The 17341-nt window shown below is 38.1% G+C and overlaps 1 protein-coding gene across 1 annotated transcript in view; it reads right to left on the bottom strand.

The window, feature by feature from the left end:
• cntnap5.S (contactin associated protein family member 5 S homeolog) overlaps positions 1 to 17341 on the bottom strand; it is a 274058-nt gene that overhangs the window by 14364 nt on the left and 242353 nt on the right. Inside the window, exons 20-21 of the mRNA XM_018237742.2 lie at positions 6786 to 6916; positions 6039 to 6126 (exon numbers count right to left, since the gene is read on the bottom strand). Of these exons, the coding sequence (XP_018093231.1) occupies positions 6039 to 6126; positions 6786 to 6916 (219 nt within the window). The remainder of the gene's footprint in view (positions 1 to 6038; positions 6127 to 6785; positions 6917 to 17341) is intronic.

Here is a 17341-nt window from a genome sequence, read left to right as displayed (position 1 = left end):
GTGTTGGGAATCAGTCTGGTAAGCACAAAGTATTGTGCATTTGGGAGCCACATAAGAATGGCACAGGGCAAGGTTCAAGTACATGGCCTCACAATAATAAATAATCCATTCACTTTTTCTGGGGAAGCCTGGGTTGGTCCAATAATTATTTACATATTAATAGAACAAAATGCCATTACTTCATTCAATGTGATAGTAGCTTGTTATTATTTGTATTATTTTTTTTTAAATGTCTGTGTCTTTTAAAAAATGCTTTATATCACTTCTGGGGTTTGTGACCTGGGCCTTTGATGCCTGGCTGTATCGGTCATAAGCTTTTGTGGACCTGATATATTTCTATGTCTTTATCTCCTATCAGTGAGTTGTAGTCAGTCCTACACCAGGTGCTGTCATTGTCTCACAATCCCATTGTTATTTTAACCTTCATGTACAAAGCTTGACATTCCCAGAGACACAGAGCATTAGATCTTCTGAAAATTCTCTCTCTGTCTGAATATATGAGACAAAGATAGAGAAAAAGAAATATCCGAGAACGCTTTGAAGTAAGATAATAGGCAGAGAAAGAAGCTGCATTATGGTGATAAAGCCTAACTCACAAAGCCATTGCCTTTTCTGCTGCAATAAAACAATGTGCTCAGTTCTGATTCCTGAAGGACGTGAATCTTCGTGTCATGCTAGGATGTCGCAGTCTTCTCAAGCCACAGGCAACATTTGGCTCTCTCAGAAATGAATTGTACATTGCATTGCAAGCTCACAAACACACACACCCCCACTGATGTGCACTTTCTGGGGATGGCAAAAGTCATTCTTCATTTGGAGCAAGGGAAAACACAATGTGGTTGCATGAAATACATTCTCTGCAGAGAGAGAAAATGGGGGGGACATGCCCTCTCTATTTTGGTATTGTAGCGGAATAAGATGATGCTTGCTTTCTGACAAGTGCATCTCCTGGGAAACGTGAAGGTCTCTAAATTACATGCATTTTGCATACTAATTTCCACCACGTGCCCAGAAATGCAGATCATTAAAAAGTTGTATTTTTTTCTAGAAACCATTAACTCCAGGTACATAGAAACCATCCTTTTCTTTAGCATACTTGCATCTTTTTAACCATTACCATCTCTGTCATTGTTATGACCTGAAATTGTGGGGCTATCTCATTTACCTGACATATCAGAAGCTGGAAGTTCATGCTATTGCCTCATAGAAGAATATTTTTATAAAAAATGTCTATCATACCAATGCAGTCATTTTGACATAATTGCTGAAAATTCTAGGATTTCAACAGTATTTACTTTGCCCATGCCATAACCTTTTATTTTTTTAAGCAGATTATCCTAGTGCTCTGACACAAACTAAAGAGTAATAGATATAATGGTGCAACAAATAACATATCAGAAGACAGTTTACTAGTGTTTAGTGATTACCTCTCCCTGTTGAAAAATAGATATAACATAGATTTTCCTTTTTTTTTAATAAATTATGTTATTTCTTATCTTGGGGTATCAGAACCAGTTAACTTCAAATGTACATGATGCACCTGCTTCATATGAAATTAGCCCAAATACCTGCAAATGCAAATGTCCGGTTTTGACAAAATATAGCAAATAGCAAGATGCCAAATTCAGATGGAAGTCCAATAATAATAACTGTATGGCTAGTAAACGGTGTAACACTATACAAATGGAGCTCAGCTTGTAAATCCCTTTGCATTATGTTCATACGTGCTTTTGAACCATTATTCAAAAAGCTGAATTAATTTTTGCATTGGAGCCTCAAAACACAGATGGCAGTGCAGTTCCACAGATGGAGCAGTTTTTGTATTAAGGCATCGCTACATGTGGAACAGTTTTTTTTTGTTTGACGCAGAGTGAAGTTTGCTTATGCTACAGATGGAGCAGTATTATTTGCATCAAGCATTGTCTATAATATTTTCTGAAGTGTTCAGAATGATACCAGGCTGATGTGTTGAATTCAGTGCATGGGATGGCTAGAAAGATGTCAGGTATAAAAATTGCATCAATAATAACTTTCACTTCACTTTAGCCCATTATATGCAGAGCAGATAAAAGTCAAATATATTGATCTTTTCCACCTACATTTCACTGTCCACTGCGAGCCCCACCCTTTGACTACATCATTAATGTAGCTGCATTTAAATTGACTCCACAAGCAAATCGTTGGAAATGCAGAGAGAACAGATGGTTTTCACCTGATACAGATTTTGCTAGTGGCAAAATTGTCTATATTATATGCAGAGGGGAAAATATAGGTTTTACCCAGACAAAAATAGCAACAGCAATTTAACAATCATATCCATATAACCAATTGACTTAGAGGGTTATTTAGCAAGGTGCAAATTTTTCAAAGTATCTCTAACATAAAAATCCGATCATCTCCGGCTGCCTGAATGGACCTTATTTATCATTAAAAAAGTCCGAAAAAATTGGGTCGGGTAAAAATCCAATAACTTTGGAGCTTTGCCCGAAAAGTATAAAAAATTCCTACTTTTCGGGCAAAGCTTTTTTTTTTACGGTCAGACTTTTAAGACCATCAGGCTTTAATAAATTCAGAAAAATTGGTAGTTTTTTTTTAGTCCGAAAACCACAAATTATTTGAATTTCGGATATTTGGAGCATAATAAATAACCCCCTTAATGTCTGTAGAAATAAGTCAGATCAACTGGACTTGCTGTGTTTATCATAATCCGCCAGGATGTCATGAAGTTAGGTGGTGATTGTATGTAGCATGATTGGCGCTTTGAGGTGTTATTAAACCTTCCAGTGAGAGGTGCCAAAACAGCATTGTATGTGGCAGACAATAGATGTTGCACCCCCTGCCTCTATTTAAACTTGGTTTTACAGTTTTTACATATATGGCTTCTTTAACACCTCTTTTAATCCAGTCGCTCTCCCAGTCTAGAATCTGGACTTGGAAGTCTTCAAATGTATGTCCTTTTTCTTTTAGATGTAGGCACATGGCTGCGTTCTGACCCGAAGAGCTGACTCTTCTGTGCTGCATCATGCGCTGGTGTAACAGTTCTCCCACATACATATCAGAGCACTCCTCACTGCACTGCATACACAATGTTACTCTTCTTGTGCTTTGGGGATGGGTCATTTGGGTGAACTAGTTGCTGCCTCAGTGTGTTGGTGGGTTTAAAACAGATATGAATGTGGTGTTTATTCGAAATCCTTCTAAGTTTTTTCAACACCTGGAGGACCACGTTCTTTCTCCTGTCCTGTTTTCCACCTTCACCAGTAGTCTTGGTGTTATTGCTTCTCTTTCTACCAGTTTTCACAAAGGCCCAATCTGGATACCCACATGTCTTTAGGGCCCACCTGAGATGTTCCATCTCTTTCAATTTAGCCTCTGTGCTGGTGGGGATCTTTTTTGCTCTGTGATGTAGGGTGTTGATGTTTTGATGACCTGTAGTTTGTGATCTAGTGGATGGTGGAAGTCAAACAGCAGGTACTGGTCTGTCCGGATAGGTTTCCTGTGTGTATTTTTACCCATGTGTCATCCACATGTCAAAACCAATGACTGGGAGTGATTTCTTTGAAGCTATCCAGGGTCTTTCTTTCCACTTCCTCAATGTACAGGTTTGCCACAATGGGTGAGATTGGTGATCCCATGGCACAGCCATGCTTTTGCCTGTAGAATTTATCCTTGTACTTGAAATAGGTCCAGTAAGGAACATACTTGCTCTGGGTTAAGATTTGTTCTGTTGTCAAGGGTGTTGTCATTTAGCAATCATTTTCTCACTGTTTTTAACTGCCTTTGTGATGGAAATGCAAGTAAAAAGAGAAATAACATCAAAGGGTACCATGGTTTCTTCTGTGCCCAGTACCAACCCTTGGATTTTGTTTTTTAGTAAAATCCCGGGAGTTTTGGATGTGATGCTCTGTATTGCCAACCAAAGGGGTGAAGAAGTTGGCTAGGTATTTTTCCACGTTGTTAGTCACAAAGTTAGTGCTGCTGACAATAGGTCTGAGAGTGGCCCCTTCCTTGTGTATCCTAGGGAGCCCATATATACATGGAGGGGTTTACCCAGTGTAGAGGCGATGATATGTGGCCCGATCAATAGCTTTGTCTTCCTTCAGCTGTTTTAAGAGGTCTATGACATTTTTATTGTGCCTGTTGGTTGGGTCCCTTCTTAGGGCTTCATACATGTTGTAGCTTTGCATGGTAGTCTGATGTATTAAGTACAACTGTGCATCTTCCTTTATCCGCGGACAGGATGGTGATATTCAAGTCCTTTTTGAGGGATGTCAGTGCTTCCCTTTCCTGTGACATCTGGTTTGACAGAGGTTGTTTAGCACTGGCTAGGGCTGCAGACACTTTGAGGTGAAGTTGTTCAGCCTCTTTTTATTGTACTTTGTTGTTATGGATTGAGGCTTCAATGGATTGAGGCTTCAAAGGCTGCGATAATATCTACCACAGTGATGGTTTTTGGAGCAATTACAAAGATTAACCCTTTGGCTAGGACTTCCATCTCTGGCTGGGTAAGAGCCCTGTCAGACAGATTCTTTACCCCTTTTCTTTGTTTTCTACTTTCTTCTTTTCTCCTCCAGGTTAATTTCTCCTCTTTTTGGTTGTCCCCTTAACAGAATACCAGAATGGAGAACTTGTTCTGTTGCCTTTCCTTGCTCTTATTGTGCTGGCAATGCTGTGCTTGTATTGTGAACCCCCCCCCCACTCTCTCCCAAATGAAGTTAGGTGTTGATTGTATTAGCATGATTGGAGATCGATGCTAGCACTCTTTTTTATTTTATTACAATAAGATATGTTACGTGCCAAGTTTTCTTGTGCTTTCATCTTTTGACCATGCCCCAAGATGCAGCTTTTTGTTTTGCTGCAATGGAGCACTTGGTTTCATCATGAGATGTTGGATATTTATAGTGTGACGTGAAGCAGATGTTCATGTGCATTTTAAAAAAATCTATGTTCTGTACAAATATGTGAACATTTTCATGAAAAAAAACAGTAGCATTAGAATGTTAAATATACCAATATAAAATTTACTGTTTAATGTATAATGATGTAAATATAAAATGTATTTGTATGCTTACTGTGTTTGTAATATTTAGTCAACTGTTTTCATTTTTAAAATGGTAATTTTAATATGTTTTAAAGATACAATATAAAAAGTTATATTTAACTTAATACTTAAAAATTGGATAAAGTATTAATCTGCTTTAAGGTGTGTTTTGGCACAAATTCTAATTAATTCATTGTAAACTTAATGTAGCCTAGAAACATATTCTATAATGTTACAGGAAACTCATTTAATTTGTAGGTTTATGTTTTGGTTCCAAAATAACATATGGTGGCATCCAAATCCTATCATAAATTATACTTTTTTAAGGATTATACAGTATGTATGCTGTATTTGTTATACAGTTTCCCAATGACTGCAGAGTATCAAGCTAAAAATAATTTGACAAATAGCCCCCAAGAAACACTAAAAAACATAGCTAGTCTGGCTGAAAAACACCAGTGGAATATATGTCCTGTGCCATTGGCCTAAGTCCCTTTATGCAGATATTTGAAAATTCTCTGTACCATTTATATTATTTCCCCACAATTCAAAAAACAATTCAAAATAATACTGGCAAAAAACAATTCCAATTTTTTGTTGAATTGGGAAATAATCAATCCAATATATATGAGTTCAGATGAAGAAGATATCAAGGTGGTGACTAGGCTAAGGAATGCCCAGGCTGTGACCATATTTGCTTTCCAGGGCTCCTCAATCTGAAAACAGTTTTACACTTAATGAAAGAAAAGATAATTCTATGCAACTTTCACATATATATTAATTGAAACTTCTCAGTATTTTTAAAGTTAACTGTTAGTTAATTGCAATTTAAAGCAGCATCTGTCTGGCAGGTTTATATTCTTCTGACTGTGGGTGGACATCCTCTTTAGAACTGTAAATACATGGCTGTTGGAGGTGCAAAATACACAAACCTTATTAAGGGGAGATACAATAAGAGCTGCTAATGGGCCAGCACTGAAGATGACTAATGACTTACCTACTACTTTCCCCAATGTGAGTGATTTGATGGCTTTGAAATAGATGTCAGAGGAGAAATTATGTCTTTGTTTTATCATTTTGTCAATCTGCAAAAAAAATAAAAATCAGTTATACTAACTGCTCATTTAGAACAGAAATCAATATGTTAACTTAATTTTTGAAAACTGTTCAGAACTTTATATTTTTAATTCAGGGTTGGCAATAGAGTTAGGGTTAGATCATATTTTTCCTAATCAGTTTAAATATGTTGAGCCTGTAAGGAGCTCTTCAGTTATTCAGTTATTCAGTTCTTAATTTACAATAAAATGTACATGATAACAAATTAAGGTAGAACCATGGTACATTGTCCTGAATGCAGAGGCTCACAATTTATTTCTTTGGTCCATTAAAGGGGTTTGATCCATAATAGGATCCCCAGATGCATTGCTCTACAGATAAAACCAGCTTGATTGATGCCTTTGATATTAACAATGCATACCATAGGAAACTGGATGTACCTTTGTGTTCCAGTCGAGTCTATATAGTAGGCACCAGAATTCCAGTTCCCAAATATTATATAATATGAACTACTGTAATCATTTATCTTCAAACAATTGTCTCTTCCTTTTCCTTGTCCATTTCTCAAAGAATGTGATATGTGTATTGAGATGATGAGGATCTGGTACAGTTGGAGTTCAATGTGAGTGAATTGCAATGCATTCAAACCTTCTAGTGATTTCAAATGAATTAGATATATTGTCTTTACCTGGATGATCAACTCTCGCCCTTCCCTGCTGATCCGTACATGATGCAGGCGTTTATTGTCCAATCTTTCTGATTCTAATGTGAAGGCTTGTGTTCCTTCCTTACTAAGTTTATAACGAACTTGTAGGCTTCCTGCAAAATAGAAGATACTCCAATTAATTATGCCAATATGCACAGTTTCTTGATGCAAACTAAGCTCATCTATTATTCTTCACTGTATTATAGACCTCTAAAAATATAAATATGTGTTTGTAATATTTAAATATGCATCTAGAAAGGACTTTCAGGATATACCTATCATTTATTTGTAACACAAACATGGAGCAAAGATGATCTATAGGGAGCATTAACAGATGTAAAAGTAGTCATATACTATTAATCATTGCCTACGTTATGGGAGTAACTTAAAAAGCACTATAGAACTTGTTTACAAAGTGCAGGACATGGTGTAAAGTGCAAAAAAACAGTTGCAAACTACAATGTTAAGGCACTTTTGCACCTTGCATTGAACTTGGCACCTGTATCCACAATCCATTGAGTTTGGCATCACTGTATTCTTGGTGGTTGCATGTAGGCATACCCTTTCCTGCCATGTACCTGCAAGGTGCAGCAGAGACCTAAACTGATGTGATGTATATGGTTGACTTCTGCACTACTGTTATCAAGGATACATATATAGAAAAATTTTCAGTGCCTATGCACTGGGTAGTGATTTTGGGGTTAACTTACCCAAGCAAACGGGGGATCCAGGTGCACAAGCCCCAAACTTTCAGTTCAGGAAGGCAATGTAGCAAGTAGATAAAAAAGTGATGGGCTGGCACAAACTGGATCACACTCCAGAAATTGATGTAGTAAAAAAGTTTGTTAATGCAGACAAAAACATCACAGCAAAGGCCTTACACGTTTTTTGCCTTGGGGGCATTTAGTCATAGGCTAAATAAACATAAAATACACAGTCATATATTTATTAAGTCGTATTTGATCTGTTACTCCCACAAGCCTAAATATAAATTTGCAAATGAAAGAGCAAATTTAGCACCCATTTCTGTGCCACAACATTGGAGATAGTACTTCTGATCGAAAAGAAAATAGTTGTGTGTGAGTAGAAACAAAATGGAGTCTAAAATGAAATTGATAGTGTTTTTGTCATATGAGCTGTAACGAAAAAGATGATATTTAACGGCTGTAATACCTAAATGATGAGGTATGCAGGAATATAGTGAGGCAACATCAATTGAGGCCCATTTAAAATTCAGTTTCCAGTGGAAGTTATCAAAAACATGTAGCACATGACTGCTATCTCTCAGATAGCTTGGTAGCATTAAAACTAAAGGTTGTAAGTAGTGATCTATCAATTCGCAAAGCATTTCAACCAGAGAACCAATCCCTGCAACAATCGGCCTACCTAAAGGGGGTCTGTTTTGTTTATGTATTTTAGGAAAGTGGTGAAAAATTGGAATTTTTGGAAAATTGACGTGTAAATACTCACTAGTTTTTTATCAATAATGTCATTAGATAAAGCACTTTCAATTAAAATATCAATTTCTTCTTTAAATGTATTTGTAGGATTAGAAGTAAGTGCTTTATAGCTATTTACAATTGTTTTATGGATTCTGATATGTAATCTCGTTTGTTAAGAATGACCACCTGTCCTCCCTTATCTGCTCTCCTAATAACTATATTGTTTTCACATTTCAATGTTCTTAGAGCTGTTGATTCTCCTATAGTTAAATTGGATGCTCGTTGTTTGTATATTGAGGGGGTTTCTTGTACATTTGAACATTAATTCATGTTCCACTTATATTTGGAACATGTTAATTACATACATTATCTCTAAGATGAACTGGATAGAAGTTAGAAGTTTGAATACATTTCTTACTTTCAAATGGCAATATAGCACTTAATCTACCCATGTCAAAATGGTTTTCCTTTTGAAGTGATTCTAGTATGAGTGCTGCATACAATTCTTTAAAGGTATTGAATTTAGACTGTAAGAAGTTTTGGGGGTTAGAATCCACATCTCCAGAGGTGGATGTATCAGGGGTCTCTTCAAAAAAGTGTTTTTTTTAGCAATACTTTTATTACAAAATGATTTATATCAACCACTGTGTCAAACAGGTCAAAGTTAGTAGTGGGAGAAAAAGTTAGTCCCTTTTGTAGTAAACTTAGCTCATCTTGTGTAAATGTTCTATCAGACAGATTTAATATTTTGTGTTCTTTTTGTCTCTTAGGACATAGTTCGGTGCTCTTTGGTCTTCATACTCTCCTGACTCGCTGATAGGCATTCAATCTGTAACATAAATCTATTATCCTACTGTGGATAGGCCAAAGTAAGATGGATTACTATAGGCCTACCTCTAATTACCGCCCCCAATTTTGATTGGTAGTTAGACACATGCGATTGATTGGATACTTTTCATTTAAATATGACTTGTTGTTTTATGTTTATTTAGCCTATGACTAAGTGCCCCCAAGGCACGAAACGTGTAAGGCCTTTGCTGTGATGTTTTTGTCTTAATAAACTATCTTTTTTACTACATCTATTTCTGGAATGTGATCCAGTTTGTGCCAGACCATCACAATTTTTTCTGCTTTCTGCACTACTGTGCTGCGTACCTTGCAGCAGATTTTTACTCCAGTTTAAGATGCATAGTGCAGAAATAACCCAGGCAAAATTGATGTGTAAATGATCACTAAGGTCTTCAAGATAGAATCTGTTTTTATGCATAATAGTGTGTCTTATTGAATATATTTTATTTTTGCTGCAGATAAATCTGAAAGTGAACAACACATGGAATAACCACAGAAAAATAACCATTACCTTTAATGTGACAAAGAACTGTATAGCCACAAACAAATTCTGTTGTGCCCTATGTAATACTTTAGTACATTACTTTTGTTGGAATGATGCTTCTAGTACCTCTGAAGTGCTTTACTTTATCTAGGAAAAGTTTTAAGCTAATGTCTAAATGCATTGCTACAGTCCAGTGGGACCGTGAACCTTTTTGAGGCTGATTAAAAAATGGTTAATAAGAAGCCAGATGACAAAGATACATACCGTGTGAAACATGCTTTCTTCTATGTTTCAGTGCTCAGTTCAGTAGTATTTGGATTGTCAGGTGGGAGTGTTATGACGAACATAGCACTTCCCACCCGACTTTCACCACTTACACTGTTAGAGTTATGGTCTGCTCACTATTAAATCCCTTGCTCCCTGGTGGTCCTATACAATTTCCACTTGAGAATCTGACCCAGATTCGGATTGGGCTGGCAGGTCGTTGGGAGAAAACCTGGTGGATCCTCATAATCCAGGACCACTGCCTCACTTCCTCCCTGCTGGACAGGTTGGCTAAAAATCTGCAGGCTCAGGAGAAAGGTACATAGTACATAGTGGAGAAAGAATTTGTGACCCAGGACCCCTGCCTTCCTCCCTTCCTTCTATCCAGGGTCTGTGGCCTCCACACAACCCCTGCTGGCTAAAATTGTGGTGTGAACGTGGCGGGGGAGGGTGGTAGGCTCTGAAGGTGTTGGCCCCAGTGGGTACTGGACCCAGTCCAACACTGATCTGATGTTTATACTGTCTAATTCACTTCAGTCCCTCCCTTGCCCTGACTAGACCTGTCCTACACTATAGGCCACAGACCCTTTCTTTCCTATACTTAAGTGGGTACTGTCCCTGCCAATACCACATGGGTCTCTATCCATAACTATAGTATCTGATGTCACACAGTTAGGCTACATTAGGTTTTCAGATCTACTACTCCACTTGAGGGTACTCACTTTATTGGGATATTTGTATTACAACCTTGAAAAATAAAAAACTGAAAGTTTACAGTCTGAAATAATATGGCAAAGTAAATGATCTAAAAGTATCACTTCAAACACTTCTGTGTTGATGGATGATGAGTCTATAGCTGGCCATAGACGCAACGATCTGATCGTATGAATCGTGGATTTGTACGATTTTTGGACCGTGTGGGGAGAGTCCCGACATTTTTGTTCGGCGGAGATCAGTCGTCTGGTCGATCGGACAGGTTAGAAAATTTCTGTTGGCTGCCGATAATATCTCTGCATGTATTGCCGATCGATTTTCAGTGGGAGACTGTCACTAGCTTAGTCGGACATAACTATCGTACCATTGCTGTTAGAGGCAGAACATTGGCTTATCTTTTCTTTTACTACTTTATGGTAAGACTTTGATCTGAATGGTTAGTGGCAGGTCGGGAGATGAGAAAGTCCGTTGATTCATACGATTGGATCTTTGCGTCTATGGCCAGCTTTAGGAACCACAATAGGTTAGGCTGGTATACCAAATTAAGGGATAAGGAAGAAAGAAAGTGTAGAGATGTGTATAAGGAACTCTTTAGTTGTATTCATGAGTAGGCTACACTACAGTGCAAGGACTTGAAACAAAGTATTTATTGTATTTGCAAATATTAAAATATTAAGGATAATACATCACAGCAATACAATGTTTCAGATTCTCAATTAGAAGTAAAAGGCAGATAACGGCAGAATATGAGTGATATCTTTGGAAGAGCGTGGGAATCATTCAGTGCACAAGCCTCTAAAATGATGAAGTGCAGCTGGAATGCTTTGGCGCTAAACCTCTGCAACTGTGTTTTTTCTTTACTCCATTGTAATCCAGAAGTGCTAGGCATTGAATTTTAATTTCATTTCATTCACTCCTGTTTACAGGAGCTGTAAACAGCCCATGAAATAGTTACCTAGTTAGTTAGGTTGAAAAAAAATACAAGCCCATCAAGTTCAACCTTTTTAGTCTATATTATCTGCCTAACTGCTAGAGGAAGGCAAAAAAAAAAAACATTTGAAGACTCTGCAATTTGCCTCAGAGGGGGAAAAATTACTTCCTGACTGCAAGATGACAGTCCCTGGGTTTTAAAGCTTTCTAATATATCAGCCTGTATGACCGATTCAGGGAGAGAATTCCACATCTTCACATCTCTCACTATAAAAAAAATCCTTCTGTATATTTAGGCTGAACCTCCTTTCTTCTATTTGGAATGGGTGTCCTCTTGTCAGATGGAAAGATCTACTGATAACCATTCAAGAGATTATTATAAGATCCTCTTATATATTTATAGATATTTATTAAATCACCCCTTAAGCACCTCTTCTCCAGTGTGAACAACCCCAACTTGGCCTGTCTTTCCTCATAGCTAAGATTTTCCATTCCTTTTACCAGCTTAGTTGCCCTTTAATTCAATAATGTCCTGTTTGAGCACTGGAGACCAAACCTGTACTGCACATTCTAGATGGGGCCTTACCAGTGGGGCTTACAGTACATGGATTTATCCCTGTTCTAATTGGGCACAGGTTGGGCTATACCTGGTAATGCTCTCAATGCTACAGGCAGAGCCAGATTTCAATACCAGCTGCCCAGAGGCCATCCGTTTTCCTAAACCCTCCCCTCCCCAGGATCACACTCAAGAGCATCCTTTTACCTAGGGCAGGATGCATAAAAAACATAATCACGCCTAGACCCCAGTGCTCCGTATATGTGCAAACCTCAGGTGCGGCTGGGCAGCATGCCGGACCCAAATTTGTGCTGCCCTAGGTCTAGGCCTTTGAGGCCTCACCACAAATCCAGGCATGGCTACAGGTTAGTCTATCCTGTCAAAATTATAATGCTATGACTGACTACAGGTAGTCGATCTCCAAGAATGCTTTAAATCTGATTGGATACTGTTGTCCTTCCCCTTGCTATGTTGTTATGCCCCAATTAACCACCTGTTTATCTATTTATGTGAATGCTCTGATGTTCTAATTGGATACAACAGTGGTTGTCAAACTATTTTTAGTGCAATCCCCACATGTAGGTTCAAACTTTAACCGGGCCCCCACTTAAGGTCCATCCTTTTTTCTGGGCCTCCTTTAGCTCATGAACTGCTATAGTTAAAGAAATGTATTCTATCAGTCATTTAGCAATAGTAGCTATAACACCGCAAATACAAACCAATATCCTCAAGTGTTTTATGTATATCTATAAAAACAAATGCTAATTCTCATCATAACTGACTTTCTGACTAAGCCCCACCTGCCACTTCCCCAACCCTCCCCAGAGAAACCAGGCTTTTGTGTGGTTTGTGAATCACAATGCTACAGGTTGGTCTGATACTTTCAATGTTCTAATACTCATTTTTAGGATAGGTGCAACAATAGACACAAAGCAGAAAGCAATCTGTTTTTATAACATAGTAAACACTCCTATAATGCAGAGAGAACGCCTCAGTTTGGTAATAAAAGATGGAGTAAACTTAATTTTGGGGCCATTTCAAATATGCTCAGACAGAAACTTAAATTACACAGTTAAATTTTTAATCAGTTTGAAAAGAGTAATTTGTGCATCAAGTTGAACCATTTATAAAATGCCTTCTCTCTGTTGATTTTAACAAAAGAAACCTGAAACGACTGACAATTTTAGTTCACAGAGAGCAAATTCTTTCTGATTATAAAACAGCAAACAGTAATTTTCCACAAATCAACTCTTGTTATTACTACAATGGTGGTGGTGGTGGTTTAGTGGGGACTAGGGCCAGACGGGGTTGCCCGCAGCCCTAGTCCTTTCTCCTAATGCCTGGTGCTCTATGTTTACGTGCCAGCCACGTGACATCATCATGCTGAATGGCACAAAATGTATATATTTAAAGGGACTTCTGGCTACAAATCATTGCCCATTGTAGGTTATACTTGCTAGTATCCTGGGTGTGCTTATATTGTGTTTGATCCCTGCCTGTCTGACTACTCTGACCTCTGCCAATATTGACCCTTGCTACCTGACTATCCTGAACTCTGCTAATCCTGACTCCTGCCTGCCTGACCATTCTACCGGTATTGACCCTTGCCTGTCTGACCTTGCTTTAATTCTGCCTGCACCAACCCTGCCTGTCTGACCTTGCTAGTACTCTACCTGCACCGACCCAGGACTGCCTGACTATGCTTTGTCTATTCTAAGTACTGTGCCTTCCGTCCAAAACCTAGACAACAATTGTGACCCTTTGCTTGTCCAGAACCCTTTGCTTGGCTCCTCTCTTATTAAAGGAGAAGGAAAGGTTAAAACTAAGTAAGCCTTATCAGAAAGGTCCATCTAAATATACCAGTAAACCCCCAAAGTAGTGCTGCTCTGAGTCCCCTGTCAAAAGAAACACAGCATTTCTTTCTTTCTATTGTGTACACATGGGCTTCTGTGTCAGACTTCCTGCTTGCAGCTTAAACCTCATTGCCCTGGGCAAGAGCATGCTCAATTTGCTCCTCTTCCCCTCCCCCTCCCCCTCCCTTCTCTACTGTACAGTTTTAGACCAGCCTCTATTTCAGATTTTCTCAGATTTGCTTTGATCTGGTATGGTGCCTATGGATTGTAGAAAAGCTGATATCATTCCAATATTTAAAAGGGGCAATTATAGGCCAGTAAATTTGACATTGGTGATGGGCAAATTATTTGAAGGCTTGTTTAAAAAAAGCCTTAAAATGTTGTCCTAGTGAATGGCATTATGAGCAGCAATCAGCATGGCTTTATGAAGGATACAGTAGGTCATGTCAGACAAATTTTATTGCTTTTTATGATGAGGTAAGTAAGATGCTAGACAGTGGGAGGGCAGTAGATGGGATCTATTTGGATTTTGCCAAAGCGTTTGATACCGTGCCCCACAAACGACTGCTTTCTAAACTAAGGTCTGTTGGGCTTAATGAAGCCGTTTACACATGGATAGGAAACTGGCTACAGGATCGGGTACAGAGAGTGGTTGTTAATGGTACATTCTCTGCTTGGAGTAAGGTTCTTAGTGGGGTCCCTCAGGCCTCTGTATTGGGTCCACTTATATTTAACTTGTTCATTAATGACTTAGGGGAAAGTATTGTAAGTAATGTATCAGTGTTTGCAGATGACACAAAACTATCCAGCCCAATTAATTCCATCCAGGATGTGGCATCCTTGCAACAGGATCTTGACAAACTGGCAATCTGGGCAGCTAAGTGGCAAATGAGATTCAATGTTGATAAATGTAAAGTCATGCACCTGGGATGTAAAAATATCCAAGCCACTTATACCCTTAATGGGACTGCACTAGGCAAATCCATAATGGAAAAGGACCTTGGAGTCCTTGTAGATGATAAACTTGGCTGTAGCAAGCAATGCCAGTCAGCAGCATCAAGGGCAAATAAGGTCTTGAGCTGTATTAAAAGGGGCATAGATTCACGGGAGGAGGGGGTCATTCTTCCACTTTATAGAGCACTGGTAAGGCCCCATCAAGAATATACCATACAGTTTTGGTCCCCATCACTCAAACAGGACATTATTGTATTAGAGAGGGTACAGAGAAGGACAACTAAGCTGGTAAAAGGTATGAAAAATCTTAGCTATGAGGAAAGACTGGCCAAATTGGGGATATTCATGCTGGAAAAAAGGTGCTTAAGGGGTGACATGATAAATATCTATAAATATATAAGGGGATCATATAATAATCTCTCTAATGCTTTATTTACCAGTAGGTCTTTCCAGCTGACACAAGGTCACCCATTCCGAATAGAAAAAATGAGGTTCCACCTAAATATTCGGAAGGGGTGTTTTTACAGTGAGAGCTGTGAAGATGTGGAATTCTCTCCCTGAATCAGTTGAACTGGCTGATACATTAGCTAGCTTTAAGAAGGGGTTGGATTTCTTTTTAGCAAGTCAAGGAATACAGGGTTATGGAAGAGAGCTCATAGTACAAGTTGATCCAGGGACTAGTCCAATTGCCATTTTGGAGTCAGGAAGGAATTTTTTCCCCCTCTGAGGCAATTTGGAGAGGCTTCAGATGGGGTTTTTTGCCTTCCTCGTAATTAACTGACAGATAGGCAGGTTAAAAAAGTAAAAAGGTTGAACTTGATGGGCGTGTGTCTTTTTTCAACCTAACTTACTATGTTACTATGTGAATGTGAATATTGTAATGATCTGATTGGCTAGCTACATTATTGTTCTAAAGATATGATAAATGCTTGCATTCTAGTTAAAGCACCAAAACATGATTTTTCTATACATGCTATTTGCTAAATACTTTTTTACAAGTACAGATTAGCATGTTCATTTGTACCAGCATTGATTTGGAAACAAATATATAGTGGCACTTTTTTTTGCACAGCAGATTCCTACATGAATTGATTTGCAATAAAATGACGTCTGATTTTCACAGAATATTTATGCACTCTGCCATGTGCACAGAGCCGTGAACTGAATTGCTGACCAGTCATACATTTCAACTTCGAGCAGTTTCCATACATATTTTTCATGCACACTAAGAAACTGCCAGTAGCAACATATATTTAACGTATCAGGATCCAGTTCTCTCTCTTGGTGCATGGGCTGTGTTGTAAGAAGCAGGTTGAAGTAGGACCTAATTAGTCTGTATATATTTTATATTTTTGTAGTTCCAAGGAAAGGATCCACTGACACATCTAAGGAGGGAGAGATTCTTCTGCACAGTTATCAGATACACTGTGAAATTATAACTCCATTTAAGGTAACAAGAAAAGAAAATGTAATAGTTGTTGCCTCTAAAGGTTCAGGTATAAACTGAATATGCTCTCCTTATTGTTATGTGAAAAATTCAGCCCCCATTAAGTTCTACCAATCCCTGACTCAACCTACTCAGCTTCAACCCACAGTTCTTATCAACCAGCAACAGTTGATTATTTTGCAAGGAATATTAATCTGCTTTGAAGGTGCTCTTCAGCTTTATCAGAAGGATGTTATTCACTTTCAGGGCTGCAATATGGAATGGTGACACCCCATATGCCTACCTAGTACAATAAAGTCAAATATTCTGAGGCCAATCTTTGGTGAGGCCAATTAGAAAAATAATGCTATAAGAATAATAATATTTAAAAAAAAAAGCATTATATAAAGCAGCCTTCTGACCATGCCCCAACTCATCCAAACCTCACCCTAAAAGCACCTAAATCTATCACTTCCACAGCAGCCTGGAGCCACTGTTTTTCTCCAAGTCCCTGGCCTCCCAACCAATGGTGGCCTGGTAGTAGCTTAGTTTTGCTCAAGCAGTTGAACAAAGTATTTTTATAGTATTCTTATAGCATCCTTCTTTTTTCAAACTCCCCAGAGGTTGACCTTGGAATATTTGACTTAATTGTGTCAGGGTTTAGTTGTAATCCAAAGGTTACTATTCATGAAAGAAGGAAAGTTGTAATATTCTTTACTTTACTGCACTTTATCAGTCCTCAGTGATTCTGCAATTGGGTATTTCTATAGCTTTGAAAAGCTTCTATTGAAGTAGGAGGGATGTGGATATATTTGGTAATGTAGTATAGGGAACATACTGTGGTCAAAGTAAACTGTTATAAAATATACATATCCTAACAGCATTTCTATGGCAAAATTATATATAGTTGGGGTAAAAATAGGGGACTCATTTTATCATTCACAGCACATTCAAATCTGAGTTTTTAAACGTCAGTATTATAAATAATGGAATAATGTTTTTTTTAGCGTGATCACATTTTTATTTTCACTATTAAATGTCAATTAATTAAAAAAAATTTGATTGT

This window comes from Xenopus laevis, chromosome 9_10S (genome assembly GCF_017654675.1).
Source record: "Xenopus laevis strain J_2021 chromosome 9_10S, Xenopus_laevis_v10.1, whole genome shotgun sequence".
NCBI classification, from domain to species: Eukaryota; Metazoa; Chordata; class Amphibia; order Anura; family Pipidae; genus Xenopus; species Xenopus laevis.
This window is presented reverse-complemented; position numbering and strand designations above follow the sequence as displayed.